Source organism: Papio anubis, chromosome 1 (assembly GCF_008728515.1).
Source record: "Papio anubis isolate 15944 chromosome 1, Panubis1.0, whole genome shotgun sequence".
Classification (NCBI taxonomy): Eukaryota; Metazoa; Chordata; class Mammalia; order Primates; family Cercopithecidae; genus Papio; species Papio anubis.
The window spans coordinates 5195236-5214481 of NC_044976.1; the positions used below are offsets into that span (position 1 = coordinate 5195236).

The 19246-nt window shown below is 55.5% G+C and overlaps 1 protein-coding gene across 4 annotated transcripts in view; it reads right to left on the reverse strand.

The window, feature by feature from the left end:
* Nucleotides 1-19246, reverse strand: part of ACOT7 (acyl-CoA thioesterase 7) — a 135221-nt gene that overhangs the window by 73839 nt on the left and 42136 nt on the right. For all 4 annotated transcript variants that reach the window (XR_635607.2, XM_003891032.3, XM_003891033.2 and 1 more), the window contains exons 2-3: nt 13094-13211; nt 2595-2751 (exon numbers count right to left, since the gene is read on the reverse strand). Coding sequence is in view for 3 of the 4 variants with exons in the window: in XM_003891032.3 (XP_003891081.1) it covers nt 2595-2751; nt 13094-13211 (275 nt within the window). In the remaining variant the exon portion in view is untranslated. The remainder of the gene's footprint in view (nt 1-2594; nt 2752-13093; nt 13212-19246) is intronic.

The following is a 19246-nucleotide window of genomic DNA, read 5'->3' on the forward strand; positions in this document are numbered from 1 at the left end:
TGGCAGAGAAGCAGAAGCACAGACAAGGAGATGAGCGAGACAGAGGGGGAGATGAGACCCGCAGTCACAGAGTGAGAACAGCGGGCTCCGGGGCCTCACCAAGACGCGGAGAAAAGCCACAGCCTCGGGGCTCCAAGGCCTCCCTGCCCAGCCCCTGCTACAGGGAAAAGGCTGAAGCTGGGAGGAAGAACCTGGGGCACTGCCCAGCCCCACTGGGAAAAGCCGTCATGTGCTGGCAAGCGTCTCCTGCCTTCTCCAAGCCTCACATGCACGACAGGTCAATGCCAGCCCTGATGTCCCCAGGGAGGAAGGGTGGGCATCTCTGTCCCTCCTGAGCCCATCCTTCGGAGGAGGAGAAGGCCGAGGGCTGTGGTGGCCGGGACACAGCGGGGAGGCTGAGAAGCTCCCAGCACCTTGTGGGTGAGCTGAGGTGGGGGCTGCTCTCTCATGCTTGTGCCTGCCTTGGCTCTGCACAGGAGCCTCTCCTGCTCTCTCCACTCTCAGCCCCTAAAGAGCGAGGGATCCCCAGGAACATGTCAGATTGCGTCATCCTCATCAATACCCCATCAGCGAGAATGTCTCAGCACTGACGCCCAGTTCTTCCTGGTCGCCTCCGCTCATTCACTTACTCATTCATTCATTTGCTCATCTATTATCAGTTCCATGTCTATCATGGGCCAGCAGAAGTGGCCAAGAAAGGGAAGTTCATGATCTGGGGAGATCATCAAGTTCAATACTCCTGACCTTTGGCCTGCATCGCTCTGTGCTGTGGGGAGAGCGGGTCCCAACCGTGCTGAAAGCCCGAGAATGCCTTTCGGTCTCCCTGCCTCTCTCCTCATCATCCCAAACTGCTTGGCCAGGTTCGGAGGCTCCTGCCTGTAAGCCTAGCACTTTGGGAGGCCGAGGTGGGTGGATCAACTGAGATCAGGAGTTTCAGACCACCCTGGCCATCGTGGTGAAACCCTGTCTCTACTAAAAATACAAAAATCAGCCAGGTGTGGTGGCTCACGCCGTAGTCCCAGCTACTCAGGAGGCTGAAGCAGGAGAATAGCTTGAACCTAGGAGGCAGGAGAATAGTTTGAACCTGGGAGGCAGAGGTTGCAGTGAGCCGAGATCATGCCACTGCACTCCAGACTGGGCAACGGAGCAAGACCCCATCTCAAAAACAACAACAACAAACCGCTCATCAGGGATTCCTCTGAGGCTGTGGCCTCTGATGGACCACAAAGGGGGCTTCCATGGCAGAAAATCTGCAAAGCAGATCCATTCCCAGCATTTTTGAAGCCACCAACTCCTGCAATGACAAAGGGCGCTGCTGACAGGGCTCTCACAAGCAGGAGGGTCCTAGGAAGCAGGAGAGCGCGGCGGGCCATCCCTCGTCTCCAGGAAGGGGCCAAGGCTCCATCTCCAGCACAGTCAGGAGAAGAGATGCGACCTCACAGGAGATGGCAGGGAACCCACAAGGCCCCTCAAGTGGGGAACCCACCCAGCCCTGAGCCTCTCCCAAGTCATGGGCACTGCTCCTGATGTGGGAGGTGCCCATACACCCCTTCCTGTGCCACGGCCTGAGACCAGCATCCAGGGTCCCTCTGATGTCAGAGGTGCCTGCCGAGGGAGCAACAGGCAATAGGAATGCAGACCACCTTCCACTCCAGGCCCTTGCTCAGCTCAATCTGCCCACCTGCCGGAGCTGGGCTGACACAGCCATTCTAATCACCAACCCTGCTGAGGTCCTCAGAATGTTCTAGATGCATAACTGTGTTTGCTACCGGTCTGTCATGGGGAAGAGGACTCGAGCTCCTTAAATGGCTATGAACTGGCACTCCACAGGGCAGCCACTGCTGAGGAACAGGCATTGGGAAGAGGAGGAAACCAGCCCAGCCTCTCCTCTGCATGGGAGGACTGGTGACCCAGGAGGTGGCAGGGAGAGGGCCAGGGGCAGGGGAAGAGGCCCGCCTTCCCCCTCACCTCCCGTCCCCAGCCTGGGTATAAAAAGAAGCATGAGCTGGTGAACACTGGAGCCGCCCTCTCCTGCAGCGCCCAGTGGGAAGGGGAAGGGGGTTTCCATGGTTACCATGGCCAAGGAGGAGAACATTCAGATGAAAGCAGAGGCAAAGGTTCACCCAGTGAGCTTCTATCTGAGCCTGGTTTCGGGGCCCCCAGGAGCGGGCAGTGTCCTCTCTGGAGCCAACACCTCCCTATGCTTGAGGAGGGCAAGCAGGGCAGGGAGCCCCGCAGAGGGGTGGATGGTGTGCCCCGGCCTCACAGCCCCCACCCAGTCCCTGCCATGGATGAGCTGGCCACAGCAGCAGGACGGGCAGCGGTGATGTGCTCAGGCCAGACCCGGACAGCAGGGTTGAGTCCTGCTCTGGGTAACTGAACTCGGGCTCGTATCTTAACTCCTCTGTGCCTGTTTCCTGTCTGCAAAATCAGGGCAATGGACATAGCTGCTCCCAGGGCCGTGGTGGGAGGTGAGGGAGGTCTCATTGATGGAAAAGGGGCCAGGCCCTGGAGCGTCCTCTGCCCTCAGGAGGGAAGCAGCTGTATAGCCACGGCCCTTAGTGCTCCAGTCGCCACGTCGCTTCCAGAAGTACCTGTGAGGATGTTTTCGGACATCACGTTGACCTGCACCTCCACAGAGTGCTTGGAGGTGTAGGTGATCTCCGCGCTGACGTGCGCCACCTCACCGATGCACATGGGAGACAGGAAGTCAGTGCGCTCGACACGAGCCAGTGCGGCTACACAGCGCTCCTGTGGAGACAGAGGCAGTGGTCAGTCCAGGTCAGCCAGCCCAGCCCCGAGAGCCCCACCCTGGACACGCTCCCTGGAAACTGCCTTTGCTTTCATTCCCCACTGTGAAAGCAACCAATTTATCGCAATTTATTGGCACCGTGCATTCCTTTCCTTTTTTTTTTTTTTTTTTGAGACGGAGTCTCGCTTTGTTGCCCAGGCTGCAGTGCAGTGGCATGATCCTGGCTCACTGCAAGCTCCGCCTCCCAGGTTCATGCCATTCTCCTGCCTTAGCCTCCCGAGTAGCTGGTATTATAAGTGCGCGCCACCATGCCCGGCTAAATTTTTTTTTTTTTTGAGACGGAGTCTCACTCTGTTACCCAGGCTGGAGTGCAGTGGCGTGATCTCCACTCACTGCAAGCTCCGCCTCCTGGGTTCACGCCATTCTCCTGCCTCAGCCTCCCAAGTAGTTGGGATTACAGGCACCTGCCACTGCGCCCGGCTAATTTTTTGTATTTTTCATAGAGATGGGGTTTCACCGTGTTAGCCAGGATGGTCTCGATCTCCTGACCTCGTGATCCGCCCGCCTCAGCCTCCCAAAGCACTGGGATTGCAGGCGTGAGCCACCGCGCCCGGCCTAGCACTGTGCATTCCTAAACACAAAAGCACAGGGATGTAGAGGAGCCCTGGAGAGCCCAGCCCAAAGCAGCTGCTGCAGGCGATTCCCCAAGTGGTGGGATCACCAGCTGCTTCTTCCTTTTTTCTGATTTTCTCACAATAGGCATGCATTATTTGCATAATATAAAGTGAAAAAATGCATACATACTCATTATGGAAAATTTGGGAAATATAGAAGAGTGGAAAAAAGGGGAATGTCACTCCTCCCATTCAAAGATAACCATGGTTACTATTTTGGGATCTTTCTTTCCAGGCTTTTTTCCCAAGAATCGGGGTGGGTTTTGTTGTCTCGCTTGCTCGTCTGCCTGGCTCGTTTCGCAGTTTTAGTCTGATATAGCTGTGCAAAAACTAAATATACACCCTCACCTTCTGATTCTTTTTAATTCAGCATAGGAAAAATAATCTGCCCATGTTGTGACACATTCTTTGCAATCACTATTCTTCTTTAGGCCAGGCGCGGTGGCTCATAACTATAATTCCAGAACTTTGGGAGGCCGAGGTGGGCAGATCACGTGAGGCCAGGAGTTCAAGACCAGCCTGGCCAACATGGTGAAACTCCGTCTCTACTAAAAATACAAAAGTTACCCAGGCATGGCAGTGCACATCTGTAATCCTGTCTACTCAGGAGGCTGAGGTATGAGAATCGGTTGAACTAGGGACGGGGAGGTTGCAGTGAGCTGAGATCGCGCCACTGCACTCCAGCCTGGGTGACAGAGCAAGACTCTATCTCACAAACAACAACAACAACAACGACAAAAACCACTAAATACATTCTCACCTTCCAATTATTTTTCATTCAATATGGGAAAAATAATCTGCCCGTGTTGTGACTTGGCTCTTTGCAATCATTTTTCTTTTTTTTTTTTTTTTTGAGATAGAGTCTCGCTGTGTCGCCCAGGCTGGAATGCAGTGGTACAATCTCGGTTTACTGCAACCTCCACCTCCAGGATTCAGGCAATTCTGCTGCCTCAGCCTCCTGAGTAGCTGGGATTAAGATGTGCACCACCACGCCTGGCTAATTTTTGTATTTTTAGTAAAGATGGGGTTTTACCATGTCGGCCTCAAACTCCTGACCTCAGGTGATCCACCTGGCTCAGCCTCCCAAAGTGCTGGGATTACAGGCGTGAGCCACCGTTCCTGGCCCAACTACTCTTTTATTTTTATTTTTATTTTTATTTTTATTTTGAGACAGAGTTTTACTCTTGTTGCCCAGGCTGGAGTGCAATGGCATGATCTCGGCTCACCACAACCTCTGCCTCCCAGGTTCAAGCAGTTCTCCTGCCTCAGCCTCCCTAGTGGCTGGGATTACAGGCATGTGCCACCATGCCCGGCTAATTTTGTATTTTTAGTAGAGACAGGGTTTCTCCATGTTGGTCAGGCTGGTCTCGAACTCCCGACCTCAGGTGATCCGCCCGCCTCGGCCTCCCAAAGTGCTGGGATTACAGGTGTGAGCCCCCGCGCCCGGCCCAACTATTCTTTTTAAAAATTTAAATGTGTTTTGCCGGGCGCGGTGGCTCACACCTGTAATCCCAGCACTTTGGGAGGCCGAGACAGGCGGATCACAAGGTCAGGAGATCAAGACCATCCTGGCTAACATGGTGAAACCCCATCTCCATTAAAAATACAAATTAGCCGGGTGCGGTGGCTGGCGCCTGTAGTCCCAGCTATACGGGAGGCTGAGGCAGGAGAATGGTGTGAACCCGGGAGGCGGAGCTTGCAGTGAGTGGAGATCGCGCCACTGCACGCCAGCCTGGGCGACAGAGCGAGACTCCGTCTCAAAAAAAAAAAAAAATTTAAACGTTTCTTATCCTTCAAATAGGCGACCCATTCTCATGATTCAAAACGTAAAAGGAACAAAAGAGCCTACGGGGCTGGGTCTGCCTCTGGCCACCTCGTCCTTTGTCACACAGGACCCCTTGGCAGCTGCGTCCCATGTGTCAGATCGGACTCCAGGTCTACAACCACAGGGCGGGGCTTCCAGATGGTGGATGTGGACAGGTGGCACTGCGCCTGCTTTTCTCTCTTCATCTACCCTAGGGATCATCCTCTGTAGGTTTGGGTCTTAGTTCACTGGGCTGCCATGACAAAATGCCATAGCCTGGGCAGCTCAGGCACAACAGAAATTTATTTCTCACAGTCCTGGAGGCTGGAAGTCTCCAGGGACTTGGGTCATTCCAAGATCAGGGATGGGCAGATTCCGTGTCTGGTAAGGGCCAGCTTCCTGGTTCATAGTGCTTCTTGTGTGACCTCACGTGGTGGTTGGGGCAAATGAGCTCCCTCGGGCCCCTTTCATGAGGACATTGATCCCATTCATGAAGCTCCACCCCCATGCCCTCATCACCTCCCAAAGGCCCCACCCCCTAATACCATCACCCTGGGGGTGAGGATTTCAACACATGGGAGACACAAACACTCCGTCTGAGTGGCCGTATGTGAAAGGTTTCCTTATCCTTTCCAGTGACTTCCTTCTCAAGGCACTCCAGTGCAAAATTATTATTATTTTTAGAGACAGGACCTTGCTGTGTTGCCCAGGCAGGAATGCAATGGCTATTCACAGGCACTATCATGCTCACTGCAGCCTCAAACTCCTCCTGGGCTCAAGTGATCCTCCAGCCTCAGCCTCCTAAGTAGCTGCGACTACAGGCACATGCAACCATACCTAACTTTTTTTTAGAAAATTACTTTCAATGGCTAGCCAGGTGGAATTGAACATTCTTCTTCTTTTATTAGAGATCTGGGGCATCTCCAATTGATTCTCATTATAAACAATGCTGTGATGGGCACCCTTTCACTTAAACATTTTCTGCATTTGGGATTATTTTCTGGGCCCGAGGACAAATACTTTTATATATGATCCTAAGTGTTTCTCGGTACAGCAGTGACTGGCCTGGCCTTTGGCACCTCACAGCGTCCTGATCAACACTCAGAATTGACTTATTTTTCATCTTTGCTGAATAAATGACACAAAAGATGACCTTGTGTTTGAGCCACGGGGAATGTGAGTCTCCATTTCCCAGAGGACTGCCATGACTTTCTACTGCAACGATCACTTCCTTAGGATGTTGACAGCATGACACTGAGGCACCCTCAGGCTTCCCAGGGCGGGCAGGGAGCAGGTGAGGGAGGGGCCTAGGCCAGCTCCAGCATCACTGGCCCAGGTGATCTTTACAGCACCCAGACAAGGGGTGACACATTAGGCAAGCATCCCAGGGCACACAGAGAGTATGTGGCAGTCACTTCAAGCCCTGGTGTGTGCGTCTGTGCTCTCCCACCTACCGCCTGCCACCTCTAAAGCACCGACGTGCAGCTCACCCACCTACACAAGGACTCACCGAGGTGGGGCAAACATGCAAGCTTCGCGACCCACCTCAAACCCTGCACCTGCTTCTTTGGAGGTACGGCTGGGAGCCTCTGTCTGAGCCCTCTCCCAGGTGCAGGGACTCTGTGACTGCATCTGGGGCTGGGCAGGAAAAGTTCTAGAGCTGGTGAGGGTGGCCTGATGCTTCCCCATTCTGGTTTACATGGCCTTGTCCCCCAGCAAACCCTGCCCTACTCACAACAGGTCACAGTAAAGCGATGCCTGGAACTGTGTCTTTCTCCCGCCAAGTCAATGTACGTGGCTATGGCACCACCCATTGGCCAAAGGCTGTTAGGGCAGGGCTGCACAGAGCCAGGCAAGAATTAGGCACAGCCTCTGGGCAGGGCAGTGCCCATCTTGGAACAAGCCAAGCACTGTCTGCAAGACATAAAAGTGGGATGAAGCCAAGTGTGTGTTGTTTGAGGCTGATTAAGTACATTACGGTATGCCATGCAGACACAGATCAAACAGACCTACAGGCGCATGCTTTTCCGGGGCAGTGGCCTTCCACCTCCCTGCTTTGCAGCTGGTTTCTGGCAGCATCTGTGGGGCTTCTCAGTGCTGGGTGCACAGAGGGGAGTAGGTCAGAGGAGTCTGGGTTCTGGCTGAGCGGACGGACGAGAAGGAAATGAGACCATGCCACATGGCATCAGGTGCTCTCAAGACAGCCCAGAGATGTCAAGGCGGGGCATGACTTCAGATGAGAGGCATTTGAGCTGAGGCCTAGAAGACCAGGTGTTAGGCAGGAGGAGGTAGGGGAAGCATTGGTACCACAGGGAGAGGAAAGAGCAGCAGAGAGGAAAGAGCAGCAGAGCAGAGCGGGGAGGTGGTGGGGAGCCACCAGAACACAGGGACGCAGTGGGAGACATGAACAAAGGTCCAAAGAGGCAGGCTGCCAGGCCTTGCAGGCCAGGATGAGGGGCGGGTCCAAGGGCCTCTCAGAGGAGGCACAAAAGCAGGTTCACTCAGAGAGTGACTTGAGGCAGGAGGAAGGCAGAGCGCACCTCTTTGTGCTGTCCCTCGGGACACACCTCATGCAGACCCATCCAGGAGCCTTCCCCACAGTGCCACGGGGACACCTGGTAATGGCTTCAAGCCTGTCCTTCATAGAGCAGAAGGCCACTGATGACCCTTAAGCTTGGTTCTCTCCCAGCTTAACATACTAAAGAAAAAAGTAGGGCCAGGCGCGGTGGCTCACGCCTGGAATCCCAGCACTTTGGAAGGCCGAGGCGGGTGGATTGCAAGATCAGGAGTTCGAGGCCAGCATGGCCAACATAGTGAAACCCCGTCTCTACTAAAAATACAAAAATTAGCCTGGTGTGGTGGCACATGCCTATAGTCACAGCTACTCAGGAGGCTGAGGCAGAAGAATCGCTTGAACCCGGGAGGCAGAGGTTGCAGTGAGCTGAGGCCACACCACTACACTCCAGCCTGGGCAACAGAGCAAGACTCCATCTCAAAAAAAAAAAAAAAAGGAGGAAGAAAAGTAATATCTCCCAGGCATCCACACGGGAGTCTTGCCACGGTCCCATTTCACTATCAGGAGACCCTGTGGGAGGATTTTGTTTCACTATGTGGCAGCCTGGGAGGCTGGAGAGGTGGCTCTGTGTGTCTGATGGGTACAGATGGCAGGAGCCGGGACCCAGGACGGCTCTGATTTGCTGGTGGGCGGCTGCTTCCCAAGAGCTGGCGGGGCTCTGGGCCAGGCCCAGGGAGTCCATGAAGGCTGGTGTGATCCAAAACTTCGATACATAGACTGACAAGTATTTGCGCTCCATAGGAAGAGCTCCCAGCAGCCAGTGCGTCGGATGTGCCCCACACCTCCTGCTCCCAGGACTGCAGGAGCAGGAAAAGCCCCACCCTGCCCTGGGTCAGAGCCATGAGCTCCTGATCAGCACCTGCCCGGAAGCGCCCTCTGCCATGCTCTCAAAAGCAATCGGCATCACATGGCCCGTGAGGCACAGGTGCCCCAGCAAACCACAGGCACGGGGTTCCTCATGGCCACAGGGCTTCCAGCCAGGACAGCAGCTTCAGAGGCAGAGCCCAAAAGAACAGCTCTACTGCTTACTAGCACTGTGACTTTGTGCAGCGACACAACCTCTCCATGTCTCAGTCTCTGTAAACACAGGCAATAAATGGTCCCAACAGGCTGCTACAGAGATTCGAGGGGATAATGAATGGGAAGAACTTGGTGCTTAGGAAACGCCCGGGAGACGCAGGGACAGCTGTCTCTCTGACATGCGGGGATAAGGCAACTGACAAACGTGGAGTGCACAGACCATGCCCAGCATCCAATGAGGGCCCAGAGAGGGCGCGGTCTCATCACCGTGCCCAGCCATGGCCATCTCCTGCCTGACGGCAGCTCTGAGGATGCAGCTGTCTGGAAAGCCACCTAACTGTTCTAGGCCTCAGTTTCCCCACTTGTAAAACAAGGTTAAGAACAGTGTCTGTCTCAGCAAGTGGCTGGGAAGACTACACAGGGAAAGGAAGGGTGAGCCCCAGCACAGCCACGGGCTCGTCGTAAGCGCTGGTGGAAGCTCTCCGTGACAGTGACGGTGCCAGGCCCAAGTTCCCAGCATTCATCAGATAATGCCTAAGCATGCTCTATGCCTCAGTCTGGGGAAACCAAGGGCAGAAGTCCTGCCTGCCTTCATGGGGCTACCACTGCGTACAAGGTCAGGAGTGGAGAGCAGCTGGAAACAGGGAGGGAGCCAGGCCATCAGGCGCACGGCTGGACATCATGTTTTGTTTTTGTAGGAACAGGGTCTCACTCTGTCACCCAGGCTGGAGAGCAGTGATGTGATCTCAACTAACTGAAGCCTCGACCTCCCTGGGCTTAGGTGATCCTCCTGCCTCAGCCTCCCGAGGAGCTGAGACTACAGGCACACGCCACCACACCCGGCTAATTTTTGTAGTTTTTGTAGCGACAAAGTTTCATCATGTTGCCCAGGCTGGCCTCAAACTCCTGAGCTCAAGTGATCTGTCCATCTTGGCTTCTCAAAGTGCTGGGATTACAACGTTTTTATGTAGAGCCTGGAAGAGGTGAGGGGAGGGCCCCGTAGATATCTAGGGAAAGCCAGTGCAAAGGCCCAAGGCAGGAATGCACCCAGCAAGTCCAAGAAGCAGCAGAAAAGCCAATGTGGCCAGAGGAGAGTTGAGAAAGAGATGTAGGAGGCGAGGTCCCAGAGCCGCGCTAGGCAGCGACAGGGACTCGTGTGGACGCGCCTTTGACTCTGGGCAAAACAGGAGATCTGGAGGGCTCTGAGCAGGCAGTACTGTGCTCTGACTCCACACGTCCCTGGCTACTGGTGGAGAACAAGGCGGCAGGGACCAGCAGGGTGACCTGTCAGGAGGCTGCTGCAGTGATCAGGTGATCGGGTGATCAGGAGAGCAGCACCACTGGACCCAAAGTGAGGGTGGGCCTGGGGGGCTGTGCTCAGATCTGGACGTCCTGGAAGGTAAAGCAGTGGGATCTGCCCCCAGAGCCTCATGAGTGTGGGAGGGAGAGAGGCCGACAGAGGCTCCAGATTCTGAGCCTGAGCACCTGGGGGTTGCAGAGACCATTTACCGAGGGGAAGGAGGCTGGAAGAAGCAAGCCCGGGGCACGGACAGGAGTGTCGTTTTTTTGCACATCAAGGCCAAGCAGGCCAAGAAGGCATCCAGATGGGGCTGGCCAAGAGGCCTCAGCCAGAGACAGAACCTTGGGACTTCCAGCCACAGACTGGAAGGCACCACTAGGGAAGTGTGGATGGGGGGGGTCCCCTGCCCCACCCAGGGCCCTAGCAAAGCCCTTCTAGGCACCGGGACTGTTCTCACCCCCACACCCTGGGGCTGCCTGGAACTCAGAGACCCCTTCCTGAGCCTAGAATTTCTGGATCACCATCCTGGGGACCAGCAGCCCAGAGGCTTCTCCAAGCCAATGTGTCAAAACTGTCCCTCCAGCAGCCCCAGATCTGGAGAAGCAAGGAGGGGCAAGTGTTCAAAGCACAGGTTCAAGGCATAGTCACAGCCCAGACCTACCAACTGCCTCCCCAGGTGGCCTCAAGCAAGTGTTCAATCTCTCTGTACCTCAGTTTCCTCATCTATGCGATTGGGATAATAAAAATAACAACAGCAGCTGGGCGCAGAGGCTCATGCCTGTAATCCCAGCACTTTGTGAGGCCGATGTGGGCAGATCACTTGAAGTCAGGAGTTCGAGACCAGCCCGGCCAACATGGTGAAACCCCGTCTCTACTAAAGATACAAAAAAAGTAGCTGGGTGTGGTGGTACACGCCTGTAATCCCAGCTACTCCGGAAGCTGAGGCAGGAGATTCACTTGAACCTGGGAGGCAGACGTTAGAGTGAGCCGGGATCGCACCATTGCACTCCAGCCTGGGTGACAGAGTGAGACTCTGTCTCAGAAAATTAAAAAAAAACAAGAACAGCTACCTCTCTGGGGTGTTGTGAGGATTCCATGAGCTAAACTTTAGCTCCTAAAGCATTTTGCAGCTTTGCAGAATGCCAAGTGCTGACCAAATGGCAGCAAAATAATTCTGCGATTATGAGTGATAGCATCACCCTCTTCGCCTTCCAAGCCCCTCCTCCCCATCTTGGGGACTTTTCCTTCCCCGTGTCCATCCTCTCCTGCCAGGGACCCTCACTGTCTCTCTCTGGAAGGGTGCAACAGGAATTTGGGACTTGGCCCTCACCCCTGCCCCAGGCTCTCAGGCTCAGGCCCATCCTCCCCACAGCCACCAGAGGGTGCTCTCTGAACGTGACTGAGCTGCACCGGAGCCTCGGGTCCAAGGAATCAATCCAGCCTCAGTCATCCACCCCTCCTAAACCAGGCGCTGCCAGCAAACTCACTCCTTAACCTGTACCACACAACGTCCCCCACATCCACATCCAACCATCCACACTTACCATGGCTTGGTTCATTCTACATATGCACACGCACGCACACGCACACGCGCGCACACACACACACAGCTTCCACTCCTCCACTGGACACACACTGCCCACTGTTCCAGGCTGAATGCATGTGCCATGCTCTGTATGACTGTGTCCCCCCAAAATTCCTGTGTTGAAATCCCAACCCCCAAGGGAATGGTAGTAGGAGGCAGGGCCTTCGGGCGGTGATGAGGGCATGGGGACAGAGCCCTCACAAATGGAATTAGTGTCCTTATAAAAGGGCCTAAGAGAGCCCCTCCTGCTAAGTGAGGACACACAGGAAGTGATGTGATGTCTACGAACCAGGAAACAAACGGGCCCTCAACAGACACAGAATCTGCCGGCGCTCTGATCCTGGACTTCCAGCCTCCAGGGCTGTGAGAAATACATTTCCGCTGTTCACAAGCCAGCTGTGGTCTTAGTTCCGACAGCCCAGGCTGACAGAGCCAGCAGCCACTTCCTGCATCTCACCAGTGTGGCTCAGAGCTCACAGCGCCTCCGCTGGTCCCTGGTCTCTGATGTGGCTTCCACTTGGCCTCTTGATAGAGTGGCATCATGCCCGTGCCCATGGTGGGAACCTGCACCTCACACTCCCACTCTCCAAGCTGGGGCTGAGTCTTCCTCCTCTCTGCCTCCCTGGAGGCCACAGCAAGTGTGCTAACCGAGCCCCATAGTGCAAAGGCTGCAGCTGCGGCACCACGGCAGACGCTCTGTCCTCAGTACCCAAGGGCTGGCTTCTCCCCCACAGCTGACCTTCAGAGAAAATGTCCCCTCCCCAGAGCTGGGGATGGCTGAATGTCCTACAGCAGCCCTGAGGTTGACACTAGAGACCATGCCCCTTGTCCCCAGCTTTGGGGTCACAGGGCCCTCCCCAGCTGCACAATTTTGGGGCAGGTGGAGAGCTGCCCCCATCGTGGGCACAGTGGTACCAGGCCAGTGAGCTTCAAAGCCAGGAAGTGGCCAAGTCACAGAGAGCCACAGCACTTGCCATGGCCACCAGGGTTGCTCAGGGCAGAGGTGGGACCTCCCCTACGTCTGCTGTGTGGCCCCTATGTCTCAGCTCTTGGCCATTGCAATGAAGTCCACCCCACGCAGGCAGGGCATGCTTCTGATCAGGGCCAGGTTGGCAGGGGACGCGGCATGGCGGGCAGCGGTGGAGGGAGGGCCTGTCAGCTTGCTTGACGCTTCATCTCTGGTGGGTTCCCACACCTCCTGGCTGAGGCCAAAACCAAGCATAGCTCTGAGGGTCCGGTACAGAACTGCTTGGGCCCAAAGTTCCCAAGGCCCAGTGCACAAGGGGAGGGAAGGCTGCAGGCCTGGCTCCCCGGGGAACTCCTGTCCTGAACCCATACTGGTGCGGCCTCCAGGGCCCAGAGGTATGGGGCCCACACCCTTACCCCGTTCTGGCTGTTGCAATGCCGGGTGCTGATGATGGCGCCTGCCTCCTCGATCATCTTCAGGATGGTGCCCCCATGGACATTGCCGGCCACGTTGGCGTCATCTGGCCGCATGATCCTAGGGCAGAGGAGAAGCAGGATGAGGCCTCTGGAGAGGATGCCATTCATGCAACTGTCACAATCCAAGGAGGGGAGAAGGTCCCCAAAGGGCTCGATGGCTCCTGGAGGAAAGAGAACCTTCTCTATGTTTGGGCTCTTCCTAGGTGGTGTGTTCGTCAGGGTGCGGCGCCATCTGCCAGGCCACAGAAGGGGCCCTGAGATGCTGTTTCCACGACAGAGCAGGAGGGCAGAGGGGCACTTTCTCCCCCTGAAGCCACAGGTCCCCAGCCTGCCCTGGCAGGGAAGGGCTGATGGTAAAGACCTTTAAGCAGAGCCACAGGACAGGAGGTGGCGACTCAGCCCTTGGGGTTCCCAGTGACCAACACAGATTGTGAAAAGCAAATTCCCAGGACCGCCACCACCCCCATCAGGAGTCCCAGAGGAACCAGGTAGCCATGGCTGTTCTGAGAACTAGACATGAGTCGCAGCTTCAAGACCCCAGGCCCTGTCAGCAGGTGAGCGCCCGCCCGCTGCGCGCTGAGCTCCTCTGCGGGTCCCGGGAGGGCAGTGTGCAGTCAGGCCCTGGATTGAGGGCAGGGAGCTCTCCTAGGTCCAAAAGAATGAAAACGCCACCTCACTTCCCCAAAGAGGAACAACTTCATCCTTGTTGTGAGAACTGGCAGTGTGGGAGCTCCATGAAATCTCTGGAATCCCAACAAGCCAGCTTGGCAGTCCTACCAGGGCAAGTTGCCTGGCATCTTCCCAGACAGCACCTGGCTGATGAAAGCCACCTTCACAGGCCAAGGCCTGGAGATGAGTGGCAGGCAGTGGGCACAGGTCCAGGGTACAGCACCCACCTGCAGCTTGTGCAGCCTGCCCGGCCCTGTTGGCCAGTGTGGGGGCCCCAGGAGCAGCGTCTCCCCAGGTCTGCATCTCTTCCCCGCTCCTCTAGCGGCTCCAAGGCTGAGCAAGTCCCTCCCCAGAAAGCATTCCTGGCTCTGGCTCTTACTCGCTGAGTAACCTGGGCAAGCTGTCAGAACCCTCACTCCTCCATGTGCTCATCTGTACAATGGGCAGAACGACAGCACTGAGACAGCACTGCCTCACGTGACTGTGGGAGATCATGCAGATCGCGTGCTCACCCCACGACAGTGCTGGCACATGGTACACGGTAGATAGTCCACACGGTAGATAGTCCACACGGTAAATAGTCCACACGTTAACCAGGAGAATTTTTCCCTCTGTGGTAAGTATTTAGCCAACCTAGTTGGAAGCTCCAAGAAATCCAACCTCTGGCCACAGGATCCCACTTCTAGAGCAAATGACCACGGATGTCCTCCAGCGACCGACAGCTGCCCATCCCCAGTGTCACCCCTCCACCCTGGGTGAGAGTCTATTATGCAAACCAAGGCCACTTAGGCCAACTGGCTTCTGGCCCTGAGGTCAGGCAGGGCCCGAGGTTCCGCAGGACAGCAGCTTGTGGAGCAGGAAGCACGGCATGACACACGGCGGCCAGGGGATCCCCAGAGCACACAAGGAGCCTCATCTGGCGTCTCGAGTGTTCACGTTGAAATACCTCTGTTTTTAAAAATTGAACTTACTCTATGAAAGGTTTTTGGGTTTTTTCATCTGAGTTACCAGGTAGCCAATTATAAGTCACAAAATGATTCTATCAACCTCTTCCCTTTGTTTTCCACTTAGTAGGAAGGGCCTTCCCTGCACCAGCTGCAGGGGGCAGAGGGTCCCTTTCCACACAGGCCTGTCCTGGAGGCACCAGCCAAGGCTGTGTGTGGGTGCGGAGAGCAGGGCCCAGCCCCTGGTTCTAGACACTGAGGAAACATCAGCCCAGCATTTCCCAGGAGCACCAGAGCCGCCCGCCATGGCAGCCTGAATGACCGCTGCAGGCCTCACTTTGTCCGTCTGTGAAGTGGAGCCACACACAGCAGGTTGGCCCCCAGGAATGACACAAGGCCAGGGAGAGGAGGCGCGGGCCAAGGGCTGCAGAGCAGCAGAGGAAGTGCTTTCATGCGGCAAGCACCGGAGACAGGACAGATAAGCGGGTAGTCTTTAAGACAGAAGGCCAGGGACAATGCCTGAGGCCCGGGGAAGAGCCTAGAGACACCTGGCAACAAAGTGAGGACTCGGCACTTGGCGCTGTGCCATCAGGAGTACATGCCAGGAACTGCAGACTGCATACCAGCCGGCTGCCACAGGCCTGGCCACCTTTCTTTGGCACCTCGGGTCCTGCACCAAGGACCATCCTAACTCCCCAACTGACCACCCAGGAAGCCAGCCCCTGCCCTCAAGGTCAGATACAACTCTCCCCCATAGGACTTTATTCCTGCTTGGGGATTGTGCTGTCACCTCCAATGCATGAGGCCCAAAGCCCAACTCACTCACCCCTTCCCTCTTCCCAAATCAGACACCTTCCCTCCAAGCCGGGGTAGCCAGTGAGTCAGTGAGTCCCGGCCTCAGCTGGAATTCCTTCCCAACCAGCTGCTCCACACCTGGCCCCTCCCTCTTCCCCTCCCTACCTCCCTCATTCCTTCCAAACAGCTTAGGAGCAGCTGGGTCCAGCCAGCCTCCAGGACCCATACACAGCTCTGTCACTCTCTCAGGCCCTGCCCCATGGCCTGGCCAAGGCCAAGCGTGTCCATCCCAGGACAGGGTCCATGACTGCCTCCGTCTCCAGGCAGGCAGGGGTGACAGCCAGAGGAGCCAGGGAAGCAGCTGCCTCTCACTGGAGACTTTGTTTTCCCATTTCTAATAAAGACACGGGTACCGAAAGCAGTTCACGTTCCTCTTCACTATTTTTTTGTTTGTTTCTTGAGACAGGGTCTCACTCTGTCACCCAGGCTGGAGTGCAGTGGCACGATCTCGGCTCACTGCAACCTCCGTCTCCTGGGTTCAAGCGATTCCCCTGCCTCAGCCTCCTGAGTAGCTGGGATTATAAGCACGCACCACCATGTCTGGCTAAATTTTGTATCTTCACTAGAGACAGGGTTTTGCCATGTTGGCCAGGCTGTCTTGAATTCCTGACCTCAGGTGATCCGCTGTTTCGGACTCCTAAAGTGCTGGGATTACAGGCATGAGCCACCGCACCCAGCCCCTCTTTACTATTAAAAAACTGAAATACAGGCTGGGTGCTGTGGCAACTAGAGAGGCTGAGGCGGGAGGATCACTTGAGCCCGGGAAGAGGACATTGCAGTGAGCCATGATTGCACCACCGCACTCAAGCCTGGGCAACAGAGTGAGAGGCTGTCTCAAAAGAGAAAAGGAAAATTGAAATATATTTGGCTGCCGGGTGCAGTGGCTCACGCCTGTAATCCCAGCACTTTGGGAGGCTGAGGCGGGCGGATCACGAGGTCAGGAGATCGAGACCATCCTGGCGAACACGGTGAAACCCCGTCTCTACTAAGAAAAAAAAATAAAATTAGCTGGGCGTGGTGGTGCATGCCTGTAGTCCCAGCTACTCAGGAGGCTGAGGCAGGAGAATGGAATCCGGGAGGTGGAGGTTGTGGTGAGCCGAGATTGCGCCACTGCGCTCCAGCCTAGCGACAGAACGAGACTCCATCTCAAAAAAAAGTAAACAACCTTGCCCTTTGCTGTCCAGCAACTCAGCAGATTCTTGGTCCCTGCGTACCACGTGGCCTTCATACCTCTCCTCCTTTGCAGAACGGAGCAGAAGGTGGGAGCATAGTCCTGGCACTGGACTCTCTGGCTTTGAATCCTAGTTCTGGCACTTAGCAGCTGCAAGACCTTGGACAGATTATTTAACTTTTTTTCTGTTTGAGTTTCTTCATCCAGAAGATGGGGGTAGTGTACTTACTAGACATAGAGTAAGGATGAAGTGAATGGGACAAGTGCTTAGAATAAGGACTGCACATCATAAATAATATATGTTTTTAAAAAAAAAGAAAGAAAGAAAGAAATATATTTGGCTGCCAGGCGAGGTGGCTCACACCTGTAATCCCAGCACTTACAGAGGCCGAGGGGGGCGGATCACTTGAGGTCAGGAGTTCAGGATCAGCCTGGCCAAAATGGTAAAACCCCATCTCTACTAAAAATACAAAAATTAGCAGGGCGTGGTGGTACATGCCTGTAATCCTAGCTAGTCAGGAGGCTGAGGCAGGAGAATTGCTTGAACCTGAAAGGCGGGGGTTGCAGTGATCTGAGATCACGCCCCTGTACTCCAGCCTGGGCGACAGAGTGAGACAGAGTGAGACTGTCTAAAAAAAAAAAGAAAGAAAAGAAAAGGAAAGGAAAGAAGGAAGGAAGGAAGGAAGGAAGGAAGGAAGGAAGGAAGGAAGGAAGGAAGGAAGGAAGGAGAGACAGACAGACAGACATTTGTCTATCTCTAGGATTCCTGGGGTTAAAAATTATCTAAAAATAAAGACACGTGAACACCACACAGGCCAGCCCGGGCAGCGGCACAGGCCTGGCCCCGTTCTGGAGGACTGTTTGCGGCTGAGTCTGACATGTTATTCCTCCCCCAGCCCCCATCACACTAACCTGCACTTCTAAGCCCTCCTCTGATCCCAGAAATTTCAAGGAAAGACAGAAAGTTGCCTGGGGTGGGACCTTTCCTACGTGGCTGCCTTCTCTCTCTGGGCCTGGCCCCGAGTATCCCCCACTCTATCTTCCACCTGCTGGGTCCTGGCAGCCAGTCACCTGGGCTGACTGCATGTCTGGTATGTCACCCGCGCCCACAGTCGCGCCCTTTTTCTGTTCCAGCTGCTCCTGTCCAAGATCAGAACCATGTTTGTCCAGTCCTTGTAGCATGAGTGGCAGGTGCTGGGGCCCAAGGCTAATGGACGCAGATGCTGCCAACCCCCTCTCAGCCGCCCCACTCTTGGCTGGTGTCCCCTCTGGAAGTGGCATCCAGCTGATGATGAGGGCTCTGAGGAAGCTGAGCACACATGGGTCAAGGTGCCACTCCCAGAAGGGTGCCACTCCTCCTGATCTCCGGGAAAGCTTCCCAGAGGAAGTGACACCTTGGCCAACTCCTAAAGGGTGAGCCAGGAGCAGAGGTCCGAGAAGGTTACGAGGAGAGGGAATGTTCGGGGCCCAAGGCCAGGAGTGCCCGGCGAGCTCTAGAAACAGAAAGCAACCCCACAAAGCTGGCGCACTGCCCAAAAGGGGATGAAGAAGAGATGGCCTGAGACAAAATCTGGATCCATCCTGAAAGGAGGGGAGGCTGGGGAGGCTGAAGCCCAGGAACCAATCAAACACTTTGGGGAGGTCACCCCCCATGGCCTCTGCACTGACCTCTCACCCCCATGGCCCCCCTCTGGCCCCTCACCATATTTTCCTTCCTGGCCTCTATGACCTCCTTCCTGTCTACTGGCCCTTCAGCCTCCTTCATGGCCTCACTGTCTAATATGGCCTCTGCACTGGCCCCAAGCCTCTGCACTGGCCTCCTAAGCCCCCATGGCCCCTCTGCTGACCTCTCACCCCCCATATTTCATTTCGGCCTCTCCTTCACTCTGCTGGGCCTCTCTTGTAATCTGCATGTTGCTCTCACCCATGGCCTCTTTGATCTCACCCACATGGCCTCTGCTGACCTCTCCTTTGACATCTGCTTATTCTCTCCCCATGAGGCTGTAGATATCTCACCCCCCATGGTATCTGCATCATCTCACTTCCATGGCCTGCACACTGGCCACCTCTCACCCCATGACCTCTGCACTGACCTCTCCACCCCCATGACCTCTGCACTGACCTCTCACCCCCATGGCCTCTGCACTGGCCTCTAGCCCCCATGGCCTCTGCACTGGCCTCTCACCCCCATGGCCTCTGCACTGGCCTCTCACCCCCATGGCCTCTGCACTGGCCTCTTGCCCTGGCTCAGATCCTAACTAGCCCTGACCGAACACAGCCCCAGGAGTGGCTCTTCCTAAGCAGGAGTCTAGCCAAGTCACTCCTTTATCCACACCTTCCAGGGCCCTTCCTATCGACAGAATAAAGACTTAACCTCCTAGTAAGGCATCCAGAGCTCTCAGGGATCCAGAACTTTTCCACCTCAACTCTCACTGCCCTGCGGGGCTCAGAGCT